Source organism: Aquarana catesbeiana, linkage group LG03, assembly GCF_042186555.1.
Source record: "Aquarana catesbeiana isolate 2022-GZ linkage group LG03, ASM4218655v1, whole genome shotgun sequence".
NCBI classification, from domain to species: Eukaryota; Metazoa; Chordata; class Amphibia; order Anura; family Ranidae; genus Aquarana; species Aquarana catesbeiana.
The window spans coordinates 692,284,209-692,300,598 of NC_133326.1; the positions used below are offsets into that span (position 1 = coordinate 692,284,209).

A 16,390-nucleotide genomic window follows, 5' to 3' on the forward strand; every position below is an offset into this window, starting at 1 on the left:
TAACTTTGGATAAATTTGTATTTGTTACCTTCACTAACAGCCAAATTTGAAAGGAAATTCCAATACCTATAATTTAATAGCTAGCTATTATTTCAGATTTTCAAATTTTCGGGTTTTCAGATTTTCGAATTTTGAATTTAAGAATTTACGAATATTTGAATATTAGAATTTACGAATATTTGGAAAAATTCATCAAACGGGTTTTTGTTAATTCGGATGTTTCCGAATTAACAAATTTGTCAAAATTCGTTAAAAAATTAATTTGGAACAAAACAAAATTGCACATGTCTATTGTCTGTAAAAATATAATTGTGCAAATCAATACATATTCTTTCTATAATGTTTTAATGTCTTAGAATCCATTGAATAATTAACAATTCTGTTTCTGAAAGAAAATAAAATCTAAAAATAATTTCTCCACATATCAATAATAACGAGTCCCATGACAATATCATTGAGCACGTCCTACAATTTCATCTACTAACATATAAAAGCAATGCAATTCTATAATCATTAGATTCAACTGAGGATAAATACTTATTGCCGCACCTGTTATTCTAATTATTGTTTATTGCATTATTTAAATTTCATCTGATTTTTGCCTTGTTCTTTGCAGATTAAGGTTGGCTAATTGACATTTTTGAGTGTTTAAAGTGGACCTAAAGTCAGAAACTGTCTGACTGCCCTAAGTTCTCTCCATGGATCTGACAATGTTACTGAGTCTACTACTTCCAGCCTAAACCTGGCAAGAACCATAAGTGTGAGAGACTGAGGAAATGATTGGCTGTTTGACATTTCTGGTCTTTTAGCCATGGCTTTAGAGCTGCAGGTCACACATAAGTATTTGGGTGGTCGTTTTTTGGCTTTTACTGAAGGTAAGGAGGAAAGGGGACAAATGGCAGATTGAAGTATGTTCTGGTGTTAGCTCTGCTTTAAAATAACACTGGTTCGTAGGGTTTGCACTGATCCCGGTTATTTATCGGTGAGTACTAGTATCAATACTTTCAGTCAAGTACTTGCCGATACCGAGTACCAATACTTTGAGGTACAATTTGGGTCAATACAAAAAAAATTGGCGCAAATCGCTCTGCAAAGAATCACATGGGATTTGAACAGGAATGTGGTGCAAATCCTGACTGAAACACATTTGATTTCCCCCACTACTCTTGTGTGTGTGTTTGTGTAGAAAGGTAGAAAGGGAGAAGCACTATCTTGTGGGCAGTTTATTAAAAGTGTTAGAACTCACAGTAAATATCTGGCCAAATGCAAAATCTGTGTCCCGGTCCCGCCAATGATAGCAAATCAGGGCCGCTGGAGGTGCTCACAGGGCTTGAGGAGAAGTTCTGGGACTCTGTGGGTATAACACAAATCGCACTGCAAATTGTCCGTTTTGGCATCCGGTGCATTTGCTTAGTATTGGCACCTATACTGGTATCAGTATCGGAGCATCCGTGCCAGTTACACATTAAAACTCTTCTCCAGCAAGGTTTCCCTTACCTTACAAACCACACCCCACCCACTTTAACAACTTCTTGTCCTTAGCACATTTAAAAACATTGTAGACTTGAGGTGTTTAATGCAGGTTCATGGATGCAGCTGCAGCCAGGAGCTTTGTATCATTTGTTTAAAGCCAGCCATTAGCTGTTCAGTAAAGGTGACTTGAGTGGCTCTACGGCCACCCAATCATTTTTATGATGGTGAGCATGGCCCCTTTCCCTTGCCACCACCCTCAGTGGCTACAGGGCTCTCCCGTTCCCCTAAAGAGCCTGTGGCAACACACCAGAATGTAAACACATTGTACCACACATGTGAGGTGGCATTGTCAATGTTGTAAAGAGAACAATAATTATAGGGCCATAGAGAGATTATTTTGTCACTTCTAGTTTCAGTGCTGTCATTGCCCGGCTACTGTAGCTGAGGATGCAGCTAATCAAGCATTATCTGTGCTTGATTAGCTGAAGTGGAAGGCAAGGGAGACATTGGTGGTCTAATAGCCCCCTGATGTCTCCATAAAAAGTACCTGTCACCTGCTCATGCTATCACATAGAGATGTTTGCCACCTTGTGATAGCAATAGAGTTAAATGAAAAAAAAATGGAATAAATTAATGAAGTAAATAAAAATAATAAAACATATTTTAAAAGCATCCATGCCTCCCCCATGCATGCTAGGGCCATAATCCATGGTTAAGTCTAAACTGATTACCGTATAGGATTTTAACCACTTGCTTCCTGCCCAGGTCAATTTTCAGCTTTCAGAGCTCTCACACTTTCAATGTCAATTGCGCGGTCATGCAACACTGTACCCAAATGAAATTTTCATAATTTTTTTTACACAAATAGAGCTTTCTTTTGGTTGTATTTAATCACCACTTGGGTTTTGGTAGGAAGGGCATGCCAGCAACCAAGATGGTAGCCACAGAAGACGTCCTGAGCCTTCAATTCCTGTAAGGATAATGCCACGGATGCTCCTGTGCACACACATGCACATGCACGTGTGTGTGCCATGGTGTGCGCAGGCACCTTTTGAAGTTCATGGCGCCAAATTGACTATTTAAACTGGGTCAGCACCCAGACTCAATGTTGTCTGCTCTACAGTGTCCCGTGTGTTCCTGCTTCCATTACTCGATACCTGTTCCAGTTGTTTGACCCGGCTTGTTCCTGATTTTCCCTGCTGTCTGCCTGCATCTGGCCCCGGCTTGTCTCTGACTCCACACCTGCCTGCTCCTTCTGCTACCTCGCTGTTACCGATCCGGCCTGTACCTTGACTCCGCTCTAGCCTCTGCATCAGTTCCTGACTTACTCACCAGTATATGACCCGGCCTGCCTGTACCTGCCTTCTCTCCAGTCCTCTGGAAGCTGCCATCCCACCTATAGCAGCATCTGCTTCCCAGCCTGTGGTGTTCCAGTGTCAGTCTGTTCCAAGCTTCCAGCTTACCTGCTGATCCTGGTCCTCCACTGTGTCTGTATTCCTCCACGACTGCTAGGAGTTTCAGCCCAGCTCCGCTGCCAGCGATCCTGCCAGGCACTCGTGTGACTCTGCACTCCTGCGCCTCCTGTCTGCTCTACCAGTGGCCTTGAGTCAGAGGTATAAGAGAGACCATCCTCTGAATATAAGGCTCTACCACCAGGTACATGATAGGTTTTTAATTTTTTTTTAAACAAACAAAAAAAGACCAAAAATTTTGAAAAAAAAAACAACTGTTTTCATAGTTTGTTATCAAATTTTGCAAACAGGTCATTCTTCTCCTTCGTTGATGTGCGATGGTGAGGCTGCACTGATGGGCACTGATGGGCTGCACTGATGGGCACTGATGGGCTGCACTGATGTGCACTGATAGGCATCACTGATAAGGCAGCACTGATGGGCACTAATGAGGCGGCACTGGTGGGCACTGATGAGGCTGCACTGATAGGTTGCACTGATAGGTGGCACTGATGGGCACTGATAGGCACTGGTAGGGGACTCTGATAGGCAGCACTAATAGGCAGCACTGATAGGGGCACTGATGATGAGGCACTGATTGGCATCACTGATGGGCACTGGTAGGTGGCACTGGTGGGCACTGCTTAGCAGCAGTGGGTCTAACATGTGCAGGACTGATGTCCCATTCACTCCAGACAATAATCTGCTTTTTTTTTCTCTTTGCGCTTTCAGCATGAGAAAATAAAAAGCTAATTACCAGCTCTGTTTACATCACGTGACCAGCTGTCATTGGCTGACAGCTGATCATGTGGTAAGGGGCCACGATCGGTCCCTTACTCAGATCTGTGATCAGCCAAGTCTCATTGACTTTCTAATCATTGAGCAAGCCACGCATGTCCTGCAGGGGGTGCGCAGGCAGCTCATGCACGGAAGGACATTCATGGATGCCCAGCCGGCAATTTAGGCCCGCATTGTAGCCGCACTGTATCCACAGGAAGAGGTTAAAGCATCACCTATAAAAAATATTAGGTTTGCGTAGTTTGTCGCCATTTCACAGGTATGCACAAATTTGAGTTTTGATGTTTGGTATTTATTTACTCAACACAACCTCAGCTTTTATATTTTACCAAAAAGGGGGTATTATTTTGTGTTTGTGTGCATTAGAATTCAGCTTAGTGCATTTTTTCCAGAAAATATGAGTTTAATAAATGGATGTGTAAATATCGTGTGGCATACAAAACAGCAACGGTCTCCATTTTATTCCCCAGCGCTTCAAAATAAGTTATTCAGAAGATATATAATGTTTGGGGCTTCTAAGTATTTTCTATAAAAAAGCAGATTTTAACCATTTGACCTCCAGAAGGTTTCATCCTCTTCATGACCAGGCCATTTTTTGCTATTCATTTTTTTTCATACAAGTAGAGCTTTCTTTTGATGATATTTGATCACCAATGTATTTTTTAAAATTTTTTTGCTATATAAACAAAAAAAAAAGACCAACATTTTTTAAGAAAAACATTATTTTCTACATTCTGTTATAACACATATCCAATAAAATCAAACTTCTTCATAAATTTAGGCTAAAATGTATTCTGCTACATATCTTTGTTAAATAAAAAAATCACAGTAAGTGTATACTAATTGGTTTGCGTGAAAGTTATAGAGTCTATAAACTATAGTACTGTATATACTGTATATTTGAAAATTGATCAATTCTAATGTGCTGATGGCCTATCACATTTCTTGAGGCCCTAACATGCCAGGACAGTAAAATATGCCCTAAATTAGCGGTTTTTAGAAAGTAGACAGTCTTATGTATTTAGTAAGAGGCAATGCAAGTTTTTTGAAGTTTACATTTGTCACAATTTTTTGGATAATTAAGAAATTTAATATATTTTTTTCCACAATTTTTTTTACATACTGTTACCAATGTAGTACAGTGTCATCATTTGACTGTTGTGGCAGTGATCATGAATACTGACTGGTGACAGTATGTTAAAAAAAAAATAACTAAAAAAAAGCTAATCATAATAATTGGCATTCAATTTTTTAAACAATTTTATTTATTTTTATTTTTTTAACTATTTTTTTTTTTTACATACTTTCATGAGAGTAGTTCAGTGTCACCATACAGTGACACTGAACTACTCTCATGAAAGTATGTAAAAAAAAAGTCTCTGGTTGATCATTGTAACAGCAATGGGGTTGATTTACTAAAGGCCAACAGACTGTGCATCTTGGAAAGTGTAATTGCACTCTTCAAGTGCAGTTGCTCCAGAGCTTAGTAAATGACGTAAAGTTTCACTTTGCAAAGAATACACATGCAAGGAAAATAAAAAAAACAGCATTTTTGCTTGCACATGATTGGTTGATGAAAGTCAGCAGAGCTTCTGCTCATTTACTAAACTCTGGAGCAACTGCTCTTGCCATGTGCAACCGCACTTTCCAAAGTGCACAGTCTTTTTGCCTTTAGTAAATCAACCCCAATGTGTTACATTCCTGACAGCTGTGATTACCATTGTGTGCTGTTATTGGCTCACAGCTATCACATGGTACAGGGTGTTGTGATTGGCCCAGGTACAATGTGATAGTGGTGGACCAATCACATCATCACTATAGTAATCACAGCTGTTATAAATTAAATTAATTCATAACAGCTTTGTTGACATTGTCATCATATTATCGCATATCGATCACATGATTCCTGGCAGCTCAAAAAGGCTTGGTCCTGGGAGTTGTAATCTACTGTGTCTAGTGGACACAGTGGGTGTGGGAGTGGCACGCTGCTGGCTCCTTAGCTGGATGATGTAAATGTATCCAGCCTGCCCATGCCCACCTGCCACAGTTAACATGTGTAAGAAGTTTTAAAAAATTGCCCTGGGCAGCAAGTGGTCAAACTAAAAGCCTTCTCTATTCCTTACTGCAGAGGGAAAGTGTCCTTCTGAAACGAGGAGTGCCCATGGGTGATGAAGACACTCTGTGTTGGCTTTTAACCTCTTTGCGCCGAGTGCATGCAAATATGTGGCCTCACGGCAGCCTGGCCTTGGTGCCAAGCAGCCCCATATTTGCGTGTAATGGCACCGATAGAGCTGTGCTGAGAGCGCCCATCTTGCGAGCACCCACAGTTACTGGTGGCTAAATTAAAGCTCCCGTTCACTGCCTGCGATTTGGAGCTTTCTGATCATGTGACTGCCATGACAGCCAATCATGTTGGTCACATGACCATAAGCCCTGCCCCACCTCCCAGCATTCTAAAGCCCTTAAAGGCCCAGCAGGCGGGGCGTGGCCTGGACAGCGATGTGAGCAGACGTGTGTGACTGAAGCTCCGCTCGCAGCAGATCCTTCTACTTACATCCTTTGCCTCAGAAACACTGCAATCGAATACTAAACCCCTTGGGAGCTGGCACACCAACCCGGGTACACTATGTCTCCGCCGAGACGAAATACCGCTGCCTCTTCCTCGCTGGAGCGGTACCGGAGGACGGAGCGGGACTCTGAGGGACAAGATGGCGCCGCGCCAGCAGCACACGCGGCTTCCCCTGCAGCTCAAGAGCCGGACGGCACTGCTAAGGTATTGGAAGCAATATCCCTATGCCAATCCACTCTGACATCCAAGATAGAGGAGGTAAAAGTGGACATTTCACTCATAAGGCATGACATGACCAAACTCAGGGAACGGGTCACTGAAGCTGAGACTAGGCTCGGGCGGGCAGAGGACACACTATACCCTATGCAGCACTCACAAGAAGACCTGCAGCGCCAGTTGCAACAGTTAGCACAAAAGCATGACGACTTGGAGAACCGGACCCGCAGGTCCAACCTCCGGTTTATTGGACTACCGGAGGGTTCTGAGGGTACTGATCCAGCCACCTTTCTTGAGCAGCTTTTGATTGCTACATATGGCAGAGAGGCCTTCTCGGCAACATTTGTAGTGGCACCGCATGCCGGCTCGGCGCCCGCCTGAAGGGGCGCCCCCACGAACTTTCATTGCAAAATTATTAAACTTCAGGGACCGAGACGCGGTCCTACGCCTAGCCAGACTGAAGGGAAACATCCCATTTCAATCCGGATCCATCTCAGCGTTTCCGGACTTCTCGGTGGAGGTCCAACGACAAAGAGCGCGATTCACTGAAGTCAAACGCCGTCTGAGAGCACACCACATTAAGTATGCAATGCTGTTCCCAGCCCGCCTTCGAATTGTCGGTGAAGATCGAGTACATTTTTTTGAAGACCCAACTCTGGCCTCAGCGTGGCTGGACCAACAAGACGCACAAAAGAACCGACCTGCATAAACCACACTTTGCCTGGCAATAATACGTGAGTGTTACTCTACAACTCCCCCTATACACCACCCTTTATGACTGCCATAATATACGTCCATAGATGTGCCTACAGTGATCCCAAACTATATGCCACTGGAGAGTTACTGATAACTACAAGGCATGCTCCTGAACCTGGTCGCAAGCGACCCTACTCATTACTTGGCAACTTCTTGAAGATACCAAAGAGCCTTCAAGGCTGTGCGAAATGTAAGTGACCCACCCCACGTAGCCCATAAATCCTCCTAAAACTGCCCTCATACCTTCCATTTCTGTTTTGAGCAGTCGCTCCTCTTGTGTCGTTTGACCAGTTTTCTTATTTTACTTTCCCTGAACCCTCACCACGTTACTAACTGCTCCAAACCGGAATATGGGAAATGTCATCAGTCTAGAATCTTAACATATATGCGGTACCTGCTATAGACTTTGCCCATCCCTATCTACTAGAAGCTGCGGCGGAGTACAGATTCAGATCTGGGAGATTCCCGCACTAACTGCTAACCCCTACAGTGTTTGCTTCATCGCTGGACTGTTACCCAGTATTTGTTCGCCCCCCTTTGGGAGATTGTTGTTCCGCCACTGGCGCTGCCAAATAGGCTACCGCCACTGCCGGTATGTTCAATGTGCAACATAGCACAAGTTTTGGGATATATGCCCCAGTCAAGTTTGGGCGACTGAGGGCAGGGAGGGTGGGAGGGGAAAATGTTATGGTTAATGTTAAGATAAAGAACATATATAATAATTTGCAATGCATTGAAATGAACGTATGTACATGTTATTTCGGGAAAGGAAGAAGCGGAGGTACATTTGTATTAGTGTGGAGAGGGTCGGCATGGGTCCCGAATAGACATCTTGCTCATATTCTCTCTATAAAATTGCTATGCCTCAAGTATGGCTAACTTAAAATTCCTCACCTGGAATGTCCGAGGGATCAGAGACAAACTAAAACGCACGGCAATTTTTACCTGCCTCAAAACATACCGTGCAGATATAACTGTATTAGTCGAGACACACGTTACAGGACAACTCCAGCTTGCGCTGAAGCGGCCCTGGATAGGATGGGCGTTCCATGCCACCCACTCTCCATACTCTCGGGGGGGTTTCAGTTCTCATTGCTAAAACTACCCCTTTTGCAATCATCTCGGTGCGTACAGACCCCCAAGGCAGCTTTATCTTCATACACTGCACACTATGTGGCTCGCAATATTTGATTTTAGCATTCTACATACCCCCGCCATACAAATCCAATCTAATCACAGAAGGCTTACTTTACATGACACAGCACCCCAACATACCAGCAATCTGGTTGGGAGATTTCAATATGGTTTTGAACCCCCAGATGGATAGAATACAATCAAGCCAGAATGCCCATCTCCCTGACACCACTAGACTAGGACGCACGCTAAAAGAATTTTCATTGACTGACGCATGGAGATACAAACACCCCCATGATCAGATATATTCATGCTTCTCGGCAACCCACTCCTCCATGTCCCGAATAGACCTTATCCTAATCTCTGACACACTAACCCCCCGACTAACAGGCTCAGGTTACAACACTAGATCCCTTTCTGACCATGCCCCATGTTGGGCAACCCTTCAACTAGCCCAAAACACAGGACCCCACACCTGGCGTCTACACCCCTTCTGGCTCTCCATGCTGAAAGACCAAGAGGATATACACAAAGAATGGCAATTCTACCTAAATGTCAACAGAGACACTGCCTCTGTGGGACACGTTTGGGAAGCCTATAAGTTACACGTTCGCACAGTCCTCTCCTCGCGTATAAACAGAATAAAAGCCTCCTCCGCCCTAATTATTAACCAAGCCTTGGACAAAGCAGATTTACTAGTAAAAGAATTTCACAAAGACCCCACTCAGGACAGAGCAACAGCAATCAAACTACACACCCGCCTCTTAGACCACTTGCAATACGAAAACGCTAAAAAAAAACTTTTTTTTCTAAAACAACGTATATTTGAACAAGGGGAAAGAGCCGGTAAACTATTAGCATACTTGGCTCACCAGGACACTAACCCCCCAGTGGTAGTAACCCTACTAGGCCCTCATAACGACATACTCTCCGACCCCCCTTTAGTTGCAGAAGTATTTCGGAAATACTATTTAGATTTATATTCCTCCAAGGTGGGAGTCACTGCCCAGGAGACTAGAGCGTTTCTTCGAGATGTCCCCTTTCCACAACTATCTGAGACCCAACTACAAGACCTAGAGGCCCCTCTTACCGTGGACGAGATTGCCCTAGCTATAGCCTCGTTAGCACCATCCAAGGCACCAGGTGGAGATGGTATACCATTAGACTTTTACGCAGCATACTTGGACATACTAGCTCCTGAGCTCCTGAAATTATATAATCACATCTTTGAAACAGAATCCCTACCCAAAACTCTTCGCCAGGCAGTAATTATAGTAATCCCCAAACCAGGCAAAAACCCCCAACTACCAGAATCATATCGCCCAATCTCGCTTCTCCAGGCTGACATTAAAATACTAGCCAAAATACTAGCTATGCGCCTCAATACGAGTATTCTCTCCCTCATTCATCCTGATCAGACGGGATTCATGCCTGGTAAAAACACAGCAATGAACCTCAGACGCCTCTACATGAACATTCAAGCAGACCACGAGAACACGGCGATAGAGCGATAATAGCACTTGACGCCGCAAAGGCGTTCGATTCGGTAGAATGGGGATACCTCTGGGAATGCCTCAGGGGCTATGGATTCGGACCTAATTTTATAAAATGGGTACAACTACTATATTACTCACCTACGGCTAGCGTGGTAGTGAATGGATGGACATCTGATCCCTTCCCTCTGGGTAGAGGAACTCGCCAGATGATACTACTGCCAAAGTTCCTCTATGTGCTCTGGAACTCCCCAATACTCATTCCCCTTAAAATCTTTAAAACAATTGATACAATCATTAATTCTTTTATTTGGGGCCCCCATAGACACAAATTGGCCTGGAACACGCTCAAGAACCCGACCTCCTCTGGAGGTGCAGCTTTACCGGACTTATACACTTATTATATAGCAGCTCAGCTCTCACACTTTTATTACATTCACAAGACTGATGGAGAAAGATACCAATTCTTAGTATGCAAACAAGATAATAGTAACTTGTACTCCCCACTACAAGTCCTACTTAGAGGTGGGAACAAAAGACATAAAAGAGAAGACCGAAACCTGTTACTGTCCCAACACAGAAGCATATGGGAACGGGCGTCCAAACTTATCGGAGCTGACTTCTTTCACTCGCACACACCTCTATGGCGCAACCCTCAACTGAATGAGCTGATATCCCTACCTGGGGCTACCAGCTGGGCCGCTAAGGGGATAGTGTTCCTATTCCAGGTCCTTACTATATTTGGTGTGAGACATTTTCAAACACTATGTGAGGAATTTGACCTCCCCCCCCACATGCAATTTAGCTACATGCAACTAAAACACGCGCTTCAGGCTCAGTTTGCGAGTGGTCTCCCCAACGCACAGACACTGTCTTTGGTAGACGTAATAACAGGAACAAACCCAGACAAACTTATCTCCACCCTCTACACTTTACTGCGAAACAAGTCGGTAGCAAGGATCACTGACACGGCAAGGATTAGATGGGAAGAGGACGTAGGGCCAATAGACATATCAGACTGGGAGGATATACTCGAGAATGTAAAAAAAACGTCACCTAAGATTTCAGAACGCCTAACTCAACTGTATATCATACACAAATCCTATCTCACGCCTTCTAGAATTGCCAAATTCTCCCCACATCAAAACCCGCACTGTCCGAGATGCTCTGGTAACCCATGCTCGTTCTTCCACCTACTATGGCTATGTACGGAGATACAAAGTTACTGGACGCAGATTATAAAATTCCTCCACGACCACATGGGATCACCGGTGCAACTTGACCCCAAAGTATGCCTCCTCGGCCTACTTCCAGATGCCACTACAGATAGATCCCTAATCATATTTCTCAGCGAATCATTATTTTGCGCCAGGAAATTAATTGCTAAACATTGGTTGTGTACAGACCCTCCCACCATACAGTCTTGGCTTAGAGAAGTGAACGCATCATTACCATACAAAAAGGTTATGTACAAACACAGGGGATGCCCCAACAAGTACCATAAAATATGGGACAAATGGTTAAACAATGCCAACACATGTGTGAGTTAATTTACGACAGTAATCTGTGCACCCGCTATAAGTGACATGATAACTATCCAACACATTGCCGTAATGTGATATACTGTAGTCTTTATCAAATGTTACAACTTCTATTTTTGATAGCGATGTCTTGTGAAAATGCCAATTGCCGTCACTTAAAGTCTTATAAGTATATATGCGCTGCCGCACTCCATGAGATACATTGTATTCATCTGCATTCAATGTACAATATCCTTTCATACGCCTGTATGTCATGCAACTATCAATGTATGCTGACCTTTTCTATTCATAATAAACATGTTCTTTTTAAAAAAAAAAAAAAAAAGGCCCAGCAGGCACCAGCTCTAAGGGGTTAGGCAGCAGGATCCTCTCAGGATTCAGAAGACTGCAGCTGTTTTATGACATTAGGAAGGAAGGACCAGTCCGAAATAGGCAAATATTGTCCAAATTCCAGAGGCATGTTATTACAAGAATCTTGGCATGCATTATTCCATATCTTTGCAATAACCCAATTTGCATTCGTGCAGGAATTTCCTGTAATAAAGACCAATCAATCCTGCTCTCTTGTTTCCTACCCTCACCCTCATGTAGTTTTCTGCAGGCATCCTGTAATATATAGGGCATGCTGGTCCATCCGAAAGCTCTACTTTCTGCAAAAGTTATGTATAACACAGTAATGGTATTACTACTACTTTCAAATGGTTAAAAAGACAATTGGTGTGCAAAAGTGGATTTATATCCTTTGTAGATATTGAGAAATATAATTAAATTACATTTGTTGTGCCCTGAGTCCTAGTTTAAAAAATGAGCACAAAAAAAAAGAAAAAATAGAAAATGGACTTTTAAGGTTGCCACTATAATCCCAATAGGAAAGAAAATGGTCTCACATTATAATAAAATATCAAAATTTATTGAGTAAAATGTAAAAACATATGATAAAAAGAATACATAGACATGTCTTATTGGTACGCTGTCCCATGTGTATATATAGGGAGGCTGAACTTGGAAAACCGCATAGATGTCCCATAGAATGGTATCAATGTAGTCCAAGAAGATCCCTTCTGACTGGGGGCCAAACTACCGGAATCACAGTATCAGTGGCAATGGATCACTATGCGTTTTGCCAATAGCTTCTTCACTTTGGGACACATGACATAGAGCAGGACCAGCATTTTGGCAAACTCCTACTGTAAAGGGCCCATTGTCTGTTTTCCAAATCCCCCTTAGGGGGAAGCTACCTGGACAGACTGTGCCAGGCCACGATCTCTGCTGGCTCATGGGGTCCAGCAGCAATTCTGTTTATCATATACACTTGTTTGTTACTGATGATTCCTATTAGGGCAATCTTTCAGTACCAATAAGAATCGCTGAAGAAGCTATTTTCAAAACATGTAGTGCGCCATTGGCGCTGATACTGTGATTCCGGTAGTCTGGCCTCCAGTCAGAAGGGATCTTCTTGGACTACACTGACGCCATTCTATGGGCCATCGATGCAGTTTTCCATGTTCAGCCTCCCTCCATATATATATATATATATATATATATATATATATATATATATATATATATATATATATATATATATATATATATATATATATATATATATATATATATATATGGGACAGTGAGTATACCAATAAGACATCTCTATGTATTCTTTTTATCATATGTTTTTAAATGTGATTCAATACATTTTGATATTTTATTATAACGTGAGAGCATTTTCTTCCCTATTGGGATTATAGTGGCAACCTTAAAAGTCTGTTTTCTATTTTGTCTTTTTTTTGTGCTTAATTAATTGGATGTGGTGCCACGCTCTGCAGTATATGTCTTGAATTATTTTCATAGTTTAACTGCTTGCTGACCAGCCGTTTTACTGTGGCAGAATGGCATGCCTTTTGTCCTTTTGGCCACTAGGGGCGGTGTGCCGCTGGAGGTGCACGCGCATCCGCAGCGTGTGCCCCCTATGCCAATGCGAGTGCTTGCCGATGACCGCCGGCACCCACAATCGCTCATGACAGAGTGAGAACCGGGATCTGTGTGTGTAAACACACAGATCCCGGTGGTTCTTTCAGGGGAGTAGAGACAGATAGTGTGTTCATACTAAGTATTAACACTGATCCCTCTCTCCTCCTAGACAGTCCCACCCCCTACAGTTAGAACACACCTAGGGAACACAGTTAACCCCTTGATCGCCCCCTAGTGTTAACCCCTTCGCTGCCAGTGTCATTTACACAGTAATCAGTGCATTTTCATAGCACTGATCGCTGTATAATTGTCAATGGTCAAAAAAATGTGTTAAAGGTTTCCAATTTGTCCACCGCAATATCGCAGTCCTGATAAAAATCACAGATCGCCGCTATTACTAGTAAAAAAATAAAAATAATAAAAATGCCATAAATCTTTTTCCTATTTTGTAGATGCTGTAACTTTTACACAAACTAATCAATATACGCTTATTGTGATTTTTTTTAACCAAAAATATGTAGAAGAATACGGCCTAAACTGAGCAAAAATGTGTTTTTTTGAGAAAAAAATGTGGGTAATTTATTATAGCAAAAGTAAAAGATATTGTGTTTTTTTCAAAATTGACGCTCTTCTTTTGTTTATAGCGCAAAAAATAAAAACCGCAGAGGCTATCAAATACCACCAAAATAAAGCTCTATTTGTGGGAAAAATTTTGTTTGGGTACAGCGTCGCATGACCACACAATTCGATGCAGTGATGCAGTGCCGTATCGCAAAAAACAGCCTGGTCATTGAGCAGCCAAATCTTCTGGGGCTGAAGTGGTTAAAAAAAATGATTTGACTTTTTTCTCCTCAGAAATATTCAATATTAATGTATCAATCCAATCCTAGATACATGTGTACTATTTTTTCTTCTTTTAACAAATCATAGTAAATTTAATTCATAGATATCTTAAGAAAGACCCTTATCGTTCTGTTTGCATTTAATTAAATTAAATGTTAATATTTGCTTTGGGTTAGCACACTTTGAGTATCTAATATATCATTGCATCACTGTATTTACTATAAATGAAAAAAAAAAGTGTACATAAGATTACTCGGCTTTTACAATTTCATTGCAATTTAAATCAAATAATTGTTGCCCACTCAAAAAATACTGTTTTAGTTTTTTTCATTTTTTTCTTTTTTTAAATTTGTGTTATGTCTTCAGATTATGGAGGAGAAAAATATGACCACTTTAACCATGATCCACCTGTTAGGATTTAATACTCCACATGGTACAACATTTTTTATCGTTTTTATTTTCTTCATCATTTATTGTCTGACAATATGTGGAAACCTCCTGATCATCACACTGGTGTCCTACAGCAAATCCCTCCATTCTCCCATGTACTTCTTCCTCTCCCAACTCTCCATATCAGATATATTATTATCAACTGACATTCTTCCTAACACACTCCATGTTGTTTTGATGAAGGAGATCATGATGTCATTTTCTGATTGCATCACTCAATATTATTTCTTTGCTATCTCAGAAACTTCAGAGTGTCTTCTCCTGACAGTGATGTGTTACGACAGATATGTGGCCATCTGCAAACCATTACATTATACCTTAGCAATGAACTTCCAGTTCTGCTGCATAATGATCATCACATGTTGGGTTTCAAGTGTTTTAATAGCATTGATTCACACTTTAACAATATCACAGTTATACTTTTGCGGGCCTAATACTATGGATCATTTTTTCTGTGATCTTGACCCAATCCTAAAACTCTCCTGCTCTGACACAAGCATTGTTCAGCTTGAAGTGACATTGTTGAGTTTCCTATTTGTTGTCATCCCTTTCTTTATTATTATTGTGTCATATGTTTGTATTATGATCACCATTTTTAAAATCCCATCTATGAAGAGCAGGCAGAAAGTTTTCTCAACATGCAGTTCCCACCTGACTGTTGTGTGTATTTATTATGGTACTCTGGTTGGTGTTTATTTAATACCTCATAGTGGACAGTCATGGAATATCATGAAGTCCCTGTCATTGCTGTACACTGTAGCCACCCCTCTACTGAATCCAATTATTTACAGTCTGAGGAACAGAGACTTGAAAAAAGCTGTAGATGAAATTATCAACCGCTATCTGAGCTTGCCTTTTAAGTAAATGATAAAATATGTGCTTAAAGGGTAAGTTCACTTTTACAGAAAATCTGTAGTGTGAACTTGCACTGGACCCCCTCCCCACTCCCCCTGGTCCCGCGATCACTCGCTGTGACAAATTTGGTCGCCGCTTCACCACTCTGGGGATTTGAAATCCCTGTGGCTTCATCTCCTAAATGTACCTTATAAAGGTATGTATAGGAGGCCATGTAATTGGACACATGGACGGCGCCGACCAATCAGAACCTGCCTAACCCATCCTGTCAGCGCTGGAGAAGAGGAGAGAAAACCACTGGGATTTTAAATCCCTGGCCAGGTAAAGCGGTGACCCAATGTCTCACAGCGGGCGTTCGCGGGACTCAGGTACAGCGGGACCAGGGAGGATGAAGAGGGGATCCAGTGTAAGTTCACCTTACAGATTTTCAGTAAAGGTGAGCTTACACTTTAATATATTGACATGCATGATAAAGTGATAACAAAATGATGTTATAGTAGTAAACCCCTACCAGTTTATATTTTTGTTGTCTATGTACTATGTACATGTAGCGGGCACCTACTTTCATGTAGGTGAACTTTTTCTGTGTTTAGATTACAGTTACAGTTACAGTACAGTTTCAGGTAAAATTTAGGCAGGCTTGTACTATTATAACAGGCCTGGTTGTTTATTTTGGGAACTGGGAGTGTCAGTGTAGTGCAGGGTGTGGCCACCTGTGCTTGGACCCAGAGATGCCTCCTCTTGCTTTCAGTGACATGGTTCTGGAAGAGAGGTTGGACTTGGGATCTGAGCGACAGGCAGCTTGTGTGTGATTTCTGGCCAATCATTAATTTGTTTGGC

General features: G+C 42.1%; 1 protein-coding gene across 1 annotated transcript; it reads left to right on the forward strand.

Annotated features, from left to right (window-relative positions):
* Positions 1-14,611: 14,611 nt before the first annotated feature.
* Positions 14,612-15,559, forward strand: LOC141134191 (olfactory receptor 1M1-like). The gene has a single exon (XM_073623772.1). It carries the CDS (start codon positions 14,615-14,617, stop codon positions 15,557-15,559), a length of 945 nt encoding a protein of 314 aa, XP_073479873.1. The 5' UTR covers positions 14,612-14,614.
* The last annotated feature ends 831 nt before the right edge of the window (positions 15,560-16,390 follow it).